Here is a 12,847-nt window from a genome sequence, read left to right on the forward strand (position 1 = left end):
CTTGTGAGGATAAAATGAATTGATTCAAAGTCTTTGAGTCTGGCTGGGGATAACTGGCATTCATTGGGTATCCATCGGGTATAGATGGGATTTGAATTTCTAAAGGAAGAGATGATACAGTACTTTCCTGGCAGGATGGTGTGGGATACTGGGTTTCTCACTTATGAAACCCTAGTTCAGATTCAGCACCCCCAAAGTCTGCGTTTGAGCTCTTACAGCCTCATTTTTATGGTCAAAATGATTAGATATCTCAGTAAGTTTGGACTTGCCTGTCAGAGGGTAAAAGTCCAAAGGATGGACCAATCAGGAGGTTGAATTGTAAATGCCTGCCCACGTAGAAGAAATGTTGCTGAATGCAGCAAAATATTAGAATAATTTTAGTCAAGTTGTGGGCTGGAGCAATAGCACAGCGGTAGGGCGTTTGCCTTACAAGCGGCCAACATGGCCGACCAGAGTTCGATTCCTCTGCCCCCTTGGGGATCCCGGCAAGCTACCGAGAGTATCTCGCCCGCACGGCAGAGCCTGGCAAGCTCCCCATGGCGTATTCGATATGCCAAACACAGTAACAACAAGTCTCATGATGGAGACATTACTGGGCCCGCTCGAGCAAATCGGTGAACAACGGGAGGACCGTGACTGTGACAATCCTGGGAAACAAGACAATATGTGACAATCATTAATTACACTGGACTTGCTCTTAAATGAGTAGCATGCCCCCAATTTCCTCCATTTCTTTATGTTCTACTTGCATTGGGCTCATGAACCATCTCTTGGAGAAAACCATTTCCTGGGACGGATGATCCTCACAGCCTTATAGACACTTTCTGGTTTCTTCAGACTTAAAACATGGACAGTGTGAATACCCCTCTGCCTAGGGACTTTCTGCCTCTCTGGAGGACCACTTCATGCTTTGACCCCATAGTAGTCACCTCTTTCTGCATAACAAATAACCCACAGAATTAGCAGCTCAATGTCATTTTAAACAACTTAGCACACTGTAACATTTTGAGTCAGGTCAGCATCTTTTGGGATAAGAGGTAGTGGGGATGGGACCCATATGCTCATCCATGCATAGTGTGTGTGCTTTTTTCTTTTTTGGGTCATGCCTGGCGATGTGCAGGGGTTACTCCTGGCTCTGCACTCAGGAGTTACTTCTGAGGTGCTCAGGGGACCATATGGGATGCTGGGAGTTGAACCTGGGTCGGCCGTGTGCAAGGCAAACGCCCTACCCGCTGTGCTGTCTCTCCAGCCCCCATAGTGTGTGTTTTGCCAATGATTTCAGCCTATGTTCCTGCCCAGGTAGCTTTTTAGAAGACCTTGATCTTAACTCATTCATGGCTGAAAACAAACTTTCTGGAAATATTGCTTTACACCTCCTTATTGTCCTCTTCCAGGGGTGGCCTGTGAACCTGGTCACAGTTGATCATGTGTCGCCTCTCCATGAAGCCTGTCTGGGGGGTCATGCCTCCTGTGTAAACCTGCTGTTAAGACATGGAGCACTGGTAAGTAAAGCTTACACAACATCTTAGAACCCATGACTAAAAATGATTTTCTAGCCATTCTGAATAATTTCCAGACTTTTAAAAAAATGAGATTAGCCTGACTAGAACTACGAAGAGAAGTGTTTACAAAAAGTATTGTGTCTATCAATCTTAGTTGCTTTAGTGATAAGGTCAAATACTCAGTTTAAGTCATGACTGATAAACCTCTGTTCAATGTTTCCCTTCATTCTTATGGCTGGAAGGTAGAAAATATTGTAGAATACTTCGGTGCAACAGCATCTCTTCTATATAATACCATTAGAGTCTTGGACAGCTAATAGACTAGAAGCTTCAGAGTCTCTATTTGAAAAAAAGAGGGCAGAATAACAAAGGAGTTGTGTTTCTTATTGTGATGTTGTGAGACTTGAGAGAGATGAGGTATGTGATTGTTATTGGAGAATGAGAGGATGGCATAATGATATCTTAGAGGAAGAAGGAAAAGAGTCATTTGATTTGCAAGTAGTAATCAGCAAGCTTTCCAGAACTAAATTCCCTCATGCTGAAAAGTTGACGGAGAAATCTGATCAGAAAAAATATATATGGGTCACTCATAATCTCTCACCTAGTATTTACTGAGCATATATTATGTGTAAAACTCTGGATAAATATTTTGAGGAACTTATAAATGAAGAGAAGAGATAGCTCTATGAATAAGTGATTTCATAATTGTAACACTAGCATCTTCAATGGGTAAAGCTTGAAATTGCAGCAGCCTAATATATGTTTAATCCCTATTCAGCTCACACTTCAGTATGTGTGTTCCCAGTTGAATGGCCCTCTTCCAAGGACACACAATTCTTTCATTATGTTTCCCTACTGTCTTCAACATGTGGCTCTTATGTGTGTTCTTAGGGTTACTTTCATGTTAGATAGTTGGAAGAGAAATGCATAGAGCATTGCACATGGAAGAATTTTAGAACATCAATCACTTTTTCCTGTACTCCATTCTTTGACCCGAACTTAGACCATATCTTACTGCCAGGAAGGCTGGAAATATAGTATAATCATGTACCCAGGAGAGAAGAAATATGCTTGTTGACTGCATAGTATCTCAACCACATCAGATAATTACAATATACTTGGTTTTATCCATTAAGTTTTTCCTGCCTGACCACTCAAATGGAATGACTTAAAACAATAATTGTTTCAAACTGTCACTTTCTTTTGTTGACTGGACAGAGCTTGCTTAGGCTGATTCTGGGGTTACAACTGGGCTGCCATGCATTTCTGGCAAGCTGAGTGGTCATCTAGGGAAAAGTAGTTCATGATCACCTTGGCTGGGCTGCCTGAGGGCACAGAAAATCTATGTGATCTCTCCTTCTATAGCAAGCTGCTTGGTCTTGTTTATCTGGTAGCAGGAATGTCAAGAACAGCAAATGAGGACAAAAGCTCTAGGCTTGTTTCCCATTTGCTATTGTCCTACTGACCAAAGTCACATGGGAAAACCCAGATTTATGGACTGGAGAGTCTCCAGCTTGTGATGGAAGAAATTGCGAAACTATATTCCAAATGATTATGCATGCTGTGCAAAGGATCTGTGACCGTTTTTGCCAAGCACCACAAAATAAATATTGTAGGAAGGGACTCATTGGGAGTGTGCAGGTGTGCTTCCATTTCTAACTCTTTTATCTCTGATGGGGAGAGCTGAATTCAAAGAGGTTACTGACAGGATGCTGAAGCTGAAACCTAGAAGACCTGTTGGGTCCAGTCAGATGAACAGAGAGGGGAGCAGATTTAAGCATAGCTTTCTACTCACTGGAAACAGCAGAGGCAAAAGGACTGAAAAGGAGCAGATTTTTTTAGACCTCAAATCATCTTCAGGCAAATGGAGTGGATGAGAAGGGTCAGAATCCAAACACCCTTGAAATCAAGAAAACTGGGCTCAGTTTTGAAGGCAATAAATAGGCATAGGTGACTGCATGTGCAGATTTATAGTTTGGTGAAGAACACTCTAACTGTGTTCATTGCAATGCTTAGTACAATTGCTAGGATACGGAAACAGCCCAAATATCCAATGACTGTCACTGTCACTGTCCTCCCATTGTTCATTGATTTGCTCAAGCAGGCCCAGTAACGTCTCCATTGAGACACTTGCTACTGTGTTTGGCATATCGAATACATCATGGGTAGCTTGCCAGGTTTTTGCCGTGTGGGCGAGATATTCTCAGTAGCTTGCCAGGCTCTCTGAGAGGGGCAGAGGAGTCGAACTCGGGTTGGCCATGTTGGCTGCGTGCAAGGCAAACACCCTACCTGCTGTGCTATCGTTCCAGCCCTATCCAATGACTAATGAATGGATAAAGAAGCTGTGACATATATGCACAAATAGCTGCAGCTTTAAGAAAAGAGGAAATCTTGCTGTTCTCTGCCACTTAGATGAAACTGGAGGGTGTCAAGGAAGAAGGACACATGCCAGACGATCTCACTTATCTGTGGGCCACAGGTTACTGACGAAAGGGAATAGATGGTATCAAATAATGACAAAAACTGGCATGTAGCCTTCGATTACAAAACACAGATGACCAAGCAGTGGAGGGAGGAAGGTAAGAATGAGGAGGTGGACTAGAGATATTGGTGGAGGGTCTTTGTGCTTTGGTGGCTATGGGATGCCATAAATTTGTATATCAGTATGGTAAACATCAACACTAGAATACAAAAAATAAGGATAAAATCAAATCAGAAGATTGTTATCAAAAAGTGGAAAAGAAAACTTACCCTAAACTTGGGAACAGAGCCAGAGAGGCAAGAAAAGCACCCTAGGATGCAAACTTAGAAGAACTGTTGGCTCTCAGTGTTACACAGCACTTGCATGACCCTGTGAATGTCTGTAGTTCTATACCACTGGTATCTTTCATGGCACACGAGCCTTGGCCTTGATTGGAAATCCTGTGTGAAAATACTTCATTGTCTGTACTATGTCATTGCTTAACAGGTTCACCAGAGGATTAGGCAATAATAGAGAAAAACTGCATCTGCATTTGACTTTGCGCTTTGTTATTTGATAATAACCCAAACACTGCAGCAAAATGTTGATATGTTCTGATTCTGTCTGATTTCCAGCCTTTGGAATGAGCTCCAAAGCCCTTAAGTGGCCCTTTAGGACATTAGCCCATTTTGGCTTTATTAATGACTTCATGTCAGCATTCCACTGATTCACTAGCTAAACTATCCTCTGAATAATCTGTTGCATCTTACTGATTCGTTCACGAATGAATGAATTAAACTTTGGGCAAGTGTTCATTCACTCTAGGTGTATATGAAACCATAATTTTATTTTGAAAAATCAAACATAAGCCACTTCAGAATGTTATTGGTTGCTGTGGGGAAATTGTTCTGCTTCAGACTTGGTCTCAAATGGAAGGGTTATACTAGGAATATTAGATTTCAAACTATTGCATTTATCTTAACTGAATTCAAAGGCGACGTTCCTGGAAAGAACATGGAGGAGGCAGCATGTTTCAGCAGCAGCCTACCTGTGAGAATCTGTACATCACGGCTTTGGGATGGAAGTTCTCAAAGAAGTTAAGGACCAGCTTGTCTTGAGTGGAGCTAGCGTAGGATCCAGAGCACCCTATTGCCTGCCTTCATCTGGGATCTTTTCTTTCCAGGTGGATGGTGTGACTACTGACTGGCACACACCTTTGTTCAATACCTGCATTAGTGGCAATCGGGAGTGCTTGGAGCTACTTCTGCAGAATGGAGCCAGCTTCCTGCCGATGAGTGACATGACTTCTCCAATCCACGAGGCTTCCAAGAGAGGTAAAAGTTGAGAGAGCTACTGTTTCCATGCACTTCTTCAAGGGATATCTTCTCTAACCAGATGTCCTGGTGATTCTTATGTGTAGTAAGTTGGATAATTTTCCTCTTAGAGCCTCTGGAGCACTGTTTCTTGGAACAGGCTCAGGAACACAGTACAATAGACATCAGTATCTATTGACTCTGTTGTTAAAACTAGAAATCAAATGGTTTTTCTAAAGCAAGTTCTAGCCTTCTATTTTTTTTTTTATAATTTATTTATTGATTGAATCACTGTGGGAAAAGTTACAGAGCTTTCGGGTTTAGGTCTCAGTCATGTAGATACCGAACACATTTCCCTTTACCAATACTCATTTTTAACCCCGAATCCCAATAGACCCCCACCTCCCACCCCTCCCAATTCTTGTGAGGCAGATGAGTTCTAGTTAATACTCTATCTACTTTGACTAGATAGATTATTTCGATAGAAGATGCACAATTATTGTTTAGAGTTTACAACCCCCCCCCCCCAATCAGACATGCTGAAACAGCGTTGTGAAATGATTTGCTTTCTACAACTTGGTTTAAGAATAAAATGATGTCGCGGCCGCGCGGTTTTGAATTTCTGCTATTTTACTTATTGACCCTGGAAGAATTTCTATTAAAAGTTAGCTAGTTAATAGCCTTCTATTTTAGAGCCTTAAAAATATTGCCATAAGTTTGCCAAATGAAATTAATGTTCCATTTGTTTTTTAAAAAAAGAACACTGTCCTCTCGTTGTTCATTGATTTTGCTCGAGTGGGCCCAGTAACGTCCCCAGTTTGAGATTTCTTGTTACTGTGTTTGGCATATCAAATGCGTCACGGGGATCTTGCCAGGCTTTGCCGTGCGGGCGATACTCTCTGTAGCTTGCTTGCCGGGCTCTCCGAGAGGGGCGGAGGAATCGAACCCGGCTCAGCCAGGCTGGCTGCGCACAAGGCAAACGCCCTATTACTGTGCTATTGATGCTATATATGGTTTTAGGTGATTCTTCCCCTACCCGATTTCTGGTGGTGCCATTGACAAAGTAGTGTGTATTGAATGCACAGAACGCTGATTTCATGAGATTTGATCGTTGTGAAATGATCGTCACAGTCAAGTTAATGAACACATTCACCTCCCTACATCCTGTGTGTGTGGGGTGCGGGAGGGAGGGGCTAAGAACATATGCTATCTAGAAAATTCCAAGCATACTCACACTAGTCACCAGGCTGACATTAGAACTCATTTATCTGGAATATACCTTTGAAAAAAGCCTCAGTTTTCCCGATATTCTTAACTCTGAACTCTGAGACAAAATATGAAACTGCAAATTTTGCTTTTTCCAGTGTTGCTGTTACTGTTCTTCTTCTTCATCATAATCATCATGACCACACTTTGCCAGAGGGCTTTCTGTTTCCCCAGTGACATTCAGACCATTGTGTCTCATGATTCTCAGAGGAACCTTATTTGACTGGATCAACTTAGTATAACTATGTCTCAAAGCATTGGCATTTATTCATTCAGAACCATACTAACTCAGCTTATTCACTGACTATATAAAAAATAAACTAGTATCACAAGGAGCAATGTTGAAAGTACTCAACTCTCACAGAGACTTATTGGCCACAAGAGCCCCACCTCATGTTGGGTTTGGCTGCTTCTCCTAATCCTTGTTCACTGTGCCTGTTTCTTCCAGGGCCTTCCCTTCATGAGGCTGTAACTTTCCTTTCTTATCGCATGATCCACACTCGGCCCTTCTCCTTCAAGTCCACGATCATGCCCCATTTCTATTTTTCTATGATAAAGCCATGAACCATGGAGAAAGTTTAAATATAATTGTTAGTTTACTGTGTCTGGTAGACCCAAGCATGTTTGCTCCCAGAGCTACAGAGCACATCTTACACAGATGACAGTCCCTACAACCATTCCCTATCACATGGAAAGGACAAAGTCCCCTGAATAACTTGCTGACAAATTCAAACACACAGAAAGTGGGGAAAGGTCCTTCCTCACCTAAATGAACTCATATGGAACCATATTCTCCCACCTTGGATTGCAGGTCACCTGGAATGTATTGAATGCCTGACATCTTATGGATGCAACGTCAACCATAACATTGGCTTCCTTGGCACACCACTGTATCTGGCTTGCGAGAACAACCATATTGCCTGTGCCAAAAGACTTCTGGATTCTGGTAAAACAAACAAACAAAAATAAAACAAGAGAAAGTTATGAAAGTAAATGAAATGTTTTTAGATCTCATTCTATCATAGTTGAAGAGTCTGGGTTGGGTTCCAATTGGCTGTGCTCCTCTCGGGAATTATTTTAAGCCTAACATTTATGTTACTGGTTTGTTTATTTTGGATGGGAAGTTTTTTTTTAATTGAATCTCTGTGAGATACAGTTACAAGCTTTCATGTCTGAGTTTCAATCATACAATGATCAAACACCCATCCCTCCACTCGTGCACCTTCATTCATTTTCCACCACCGATATCCCCAGGATTCCCCCCGCCCCCGTTTTCATCCCTCACCCTGCCTCCATGGCAGACAATTTCATGGGGAGTTATTTTATTTAATTTATTTTTTTAATTTTTATTAGTGAGACATCATGAGATACAGTTGTAGACTTACAAATTTTTGTGCTTGGGTTTCAATTATACAGTGATCAAACACCCATCCCTCCACCAGTGCCCATTTCCCATTACCACGGATTCCAGTATCCCTCCCATCCCCCATCCCCTCCCATCCCACCCTGCCTCTGTGGCAGGGCATTATGGGGAGTTATTTTAAACTGTTGGAACCTTAGTTCACTTGTCATGATGAATGATGAGGGATGAGTGATGCTTATGATAATGATGGTGTAATAATGGTGATAGTAATAATGATGGTGATGGCAGGTAGTGGTGGAAACTCAATGATTATGTTTCTCTTTCTCCATCCCTCTAATCGGTCATATTATTAGTTCCTGTATAACTTGCATAGTTGTTGGATTAGAGATGAGTTTTCCTCTGACGAGTTCTTTTTGACTTAGAAATTGAAATTGCCCCATTTCTCATTTACTATGTGTGTTATTTTTTTTGAAAAGTGCTATATTCAACACCTGAGAGAACTATTTGAGTCTTATTTATTCTTGAAGACTCCAGTAATATTTCAGTCTTTTCCTCCATGAATGTTATGATGTTCCTGAAGTTCTTCTGACTTTCTGCTCAACTAACAACCATTGTCTTGAATCAGGAGATTCTCTCTCTCCTTCCCTCCAATGTTCTTGTCTTTGTTTAGGAGCTGATGTGAACATCGGCAAAGGGCTAGAGTCTCCTCTGCACGTGGCGGCCAGGACGACCTGCAAGGAGTTGGCCTGCCTCCTGATGGATTTTGGAGCAAATGTTTATCTCAGGAACTCTGAAAACAAACGTCCGGTGGAGCTGGTTCCTCCTGATTCTCCACTGGCCAGTGTGTTCCTGGAGAGAGAAGGTGCATCGACTTTACTCATATCCCAGTCCTAATCCATAGTTACGTGTGGGCTCTAGTGGGAAGCATGTGCTTGCTGACTGAGCTCATATAAAGTATCGTTCTCTGCCATAAGCAAATGTGGGCAGGGGAGAGAGGTTAGGAGGTGACAGGGAGGTGGATACAGTACAGGTTTTGCATTGAATTATCCTTGTGCTGCAGACCGTATTGGAGACAGATAGTCTGGGTGACTGACTGATATGAGCCGGGGAGGCTCGCTCTCGGAGAATGAGGCTGTGCTTTGAATGGGTGACATATGGTTAGGTAAGACTTGTGTCAGTATGATGGCAGAGAAGACTCTTTGGAGTTTCCCAGTCCTGAGTGCTGCCTCATTGCACTGCATAAGGGCCGAATTCCTGGGGCCTTTGGTTCCTAGGGTTAGAGGTCACCCAGTAAACACTGTAAAGTATTTCTTGAGTGGCCCACAGCCACGTGAAAACATCTGCCATTATAAGTTGCTCCCAATGAAGTCTGCTGTTCCAGAAATCAGAACTCATGCTCCAGATACAGACAGGGTGATTCTTTGGAGAGGGGGCCTTTCTGGACTTTGAGTTGGGGTGCACAGGCCCCTATCTGGCTGGAGGGAGGTGGAGAATATTTGAAGTTGACTGCACTGGACTGAAGTTTGGGGCTATGGGACAGCTTCGGCCCGCTCTCCCTACAGGGAAGGCCAGTGAGTCAGACTGAGAATCAGGGCTGATGCTGGGCCCAGTGCTGCACTGTCTTATGGAACCCTCCCTCCTGCTCCTACTGTCCAGGGTACTGGCAGCCTAGGTTTCCTCAAACAAGGTCTGCACAGCCAGATGACCTGGTACATGTGCCTTTAACATGTCCTGATTCACAGCCCCACCAAACACGAATGAAAGCATCATCTCTAGCTGGAGCCTAACACTGTGTACTTTACATTTGAAGAGCAAACCTAAATTGAGAGCTCTCTGGGGATTCAGGGGTGTGTAATCCTGTGTTGTATTTGATGCTTTTAATAAAGAGAGGGGGAGGAGAGATAATACAGCGGGTAGGGTGCTTGTCTTGCACACAGCTGACTCAGGTTCAATCCGTGGCATTTCATATAATCTCCTGAGCACCACCAGGAGTTATCCCTGAGGACAGAATCAGCACTAAACTCTGAGTACCACAGGGTGTGGCCCAAAGCAATGTAAAAAGAAGAAAGTCTAATGTTCATCATAATGTTGTGGAGGGATAAGGAATGGACAATGATTACCCATTCTTTCAGCTTCTAGGTTTCTCATCCTCAACTTTCCTTAATTTGGGGGCCAATTTGGGAATGCCTCATGCCCTGTAAAAGGTGTTTAATGGCCTCCCTGTCTTCTACTTGATGTTAGTAGCATTCTCTTCCCTGAGTTGTGACGATCAAAGCTGTCTCTAGATGTTGTCAAATATCCCTGGGGTGAACACAAGACTTCCTTTCCCTCACCCCGCCCAAAAACACTCACTGTGAACCACTATCCTAAAACATCAGCTCTGGGGTGGTTCTCTGTGCAAGGTGGTGCCAGGTCCCCTTTGGCTTCTGAGTTCCAGTGTTGGCCTAACTCTAATACAGACTCAAAAAGCAGTGTGATGTAGCAAGAGAACATGTGCAGAGTAACTTACCATGATGTATGATTAGCTGAAATCCCACGATATAGGACCATCTGAAAATCAATCAAATGATAAGGCAGAATGGTTTGCATTTGGAAACCTGACATGAATTGTATTTTTGTCCCAGAGAGTTGCGTGTGGCTTCTTAATTCCAGAACCCACTTCCACACGCCCCCATTAGTAGTAAAGTGTTGTGTTTCTTTCCATCTTTTCTTACTCAAAACCTGAAAGTGTTTCAGTTCTGTCACCAGATAAGAGAAAGTATGGGGTCTCCTGTGAAAGTCAAAATTGGGCTTAGCTTCGAAATGAGTCAGAAAGAACGGGATAGACACAGAAAGATTGCATTCATCTGGGGAACATAAAGTAACAAAATGGGAGACCAACACCCAGGAGTGGCCGAGATTAGTACTAGGAATTTTGCTCCATGACTTGGAGGCCAGCCACACGTGCTAGGGGAAAAGGCAGCTCAGATAGAGAAGAGAGCACCAAATAAAGGGTATTGGGAGGATCCTCCCAGGATGGGAGAAGCATGCTGAAAGTAGACTATAGACCAAACATGATTGCCACTCAATGCCTCTCTTGCAAACCACAACACCCAAAAGGAGAGAGAGAACAAAAGGGAATGCCCTGCCACAGAGGCAGGGAGGGATGGGGGAACGGGGGTTGGGAGGGATGCTGAGACCCGCGGTGGTGGAGGATGGGCGCTGGTGGAGGGATGGTTACTTGATCATTGTATAACTGAAACCCAAGCACAAAAATTTGTAAGTCTATAACTGTACCTCATGGTGTTTCACTAATATAAAAAAATTTTTAAAAAATTTAAAAAATTGGGCTTAGCTAGACCCATATTCTCCCCTGACCACAAGGGTGTATCATGTGTGCTTCTAAGATCAACGGGACAGAGTGACCACAGGGGTATGAAACTGGCGTGTGACTTGTCTTCTGGTCTCTCCAGGGCCTCCCACTCTGATGCAGCTCTGCCGCCTGAGGCTCCGCCAGTGCTTCGGGGCGCTTCCCCATCAGAGAGTCAACTCACTCATGATCCCGGAGGAGCTGAAGCGTTTCCTACTCCACCACTAAGCATGTTCAGCAAATGCAAATTCAGACCAGGGCCAAAGCTTCGTAAGCCCTGGACCTATTATAATTCAAAACTTCAGAGTCTGGTGGGTTGAGCATTAAATTGTCATTTTTAATGGCCACACACTGAGTGCTTTTGTGTTTTTTTTTGAGGGTTAGAGATTCTCAGATGCCCCTCAGAATTCTGGGGACCTCTCTTGGTGATTCTAATGTCACCCCAATACTTGGGGACCTCTAGAGCCATACCTGGAGATGCTTGGGAAACCATGCTGTTAGGACTACTATATACTTGGGATTTTCTACGTAGCAGATGTTCTTACTTCCTCTTCCTTCTTCCCTCTTCACTTCCTCCCATAAGACATAGGGAGGTGAATGTGTTCATTAACTTGATTGTGACAATCCTTTCACGTCTATCAAATCCTATGAAATCAGCACTGTGTGCATTCAACACACACTACTTTGTCAATGGCACCACCAGAAATCCGGGTAGGGGAAGAATCTCCTAAAATCATATATAGCATCTTCTTTTTACAAAAATGGAACATTAATTTCATTTGGCAAACTTGGAGCAATATTTGCTAAGGCCCTAAAGTAGAAGACTAGAACTTGCTTTAGAAAAACCATTTGATTTCTCCGTGGTCATGGATCCAATAACAGAGTCCACAGATACTGATGACTATTGAGCCTGGTCCAGAAATACAGCAAGGAACAGTGCTCCAGCGGTTCTAAGAGGGAGATTACCCAATTAACCAATCAAATAAGAGTCTGCCCTTTGCAAGGCAAGCACCTTAACCCCTATACTAGCCCTCAGGCTCTGTTTTAGTGCTGCTGGTTATAAAAGCATAAAGACTTTACTCCCTGCCTCCAGGAGGTTGCTAATTGTGAGTGTCTACTACACATTAAACAGCCCTACCAGATGAGTACTAGTTCTTCATCTTCTCCAGGTGAGACTCAAACCCACAGAGGTCAGTTTGACAGTGGGGGGAAGGAAGGTGGGTTTGAGTATAGGTTTTCTTTTTTCATTGGTATACAATACTACAAAATTTTAGGGGGCTACCCTCACACCACTTTGTGTGTAATTCCCACCACTCCCAGTATCCAAGTTCCAGTGTTGTCCCACTCCCTAAAGAACTTCTCCCATCGCCTTCCCTTTCTCTCTGGTAACCACCATACTTTTTACTGAGTGGTAAGTTCTGTTGCCTCTTGCCAGTTCCTTTGCCTTAGTTATTTATATTCCACTTTAATTGTCTTTCGCTTCTAGTCTTACTTCCTTCACTCAGCATATACACCTCAAGTCCACTTTGTTTCAAAAGGCACAATTTCAATTTATGCTGGAAAAGTATTATTATTATATGTTAATATAAATTT

At 43.1% G+C, this 12,847-nt stretch overlaps 1 protein-coding gene across 2 annotated transcripts in view; it reads left to right on the forward strand.

Annotated features, from left to right (window-relative positions):
- Positions 1-11,508, forward strand: part of ASB9 (ankyrin repeat and SOCS box containing 9) — a 29,338-nt gene extending 17,830 nt beyond the window's left edge. For both annotated transcript variants that reach the window (XM_056131324.1, XM_056131323.1), the window contains exons 3-7: positions 1,395-1,502; positions 5,147-5,297; positions 7,354-7,488; positions 8,576-8,767; positions 11,358-11,508. In XM_056131324.1, the coding sequence (XP_055987299.1) occupies positions 1,395-1,502; positions 5,147-5,297; positions 7,354-7,488; positions 8,576-8,767; positions 11,358-11,482 (711 nt within the window). In that variant the 3' untranslated portion in view covers positions 11,483-11,508. The remainder of the gene's footprint in view (positions 1-1,394; positions 1,503-5,146; positions 5,298-7,353; positions 7,489-8,575; positions 8,768-11,357) is intronic.
- Positions 11,509-12,847: the final 1,339 nt, after the last annotated feature.

The sequence above is a fragment of the Sorex fumeus genome, unplaced genomic scaffold (genome assembly GCF_029834395.1).
Source record: "Sorex fumeus unplaced genomic scaffold, SorFum_2.1 ptg000086l, whole genome shotgun sequence".
Classification (NCBI taxonomy): domain Eukaryota; kingdom Metazoa; phylum Chordata; class Mammalia; order Eulipotyphla; family Soricidae; genus Sorex; species Sorex fumeus.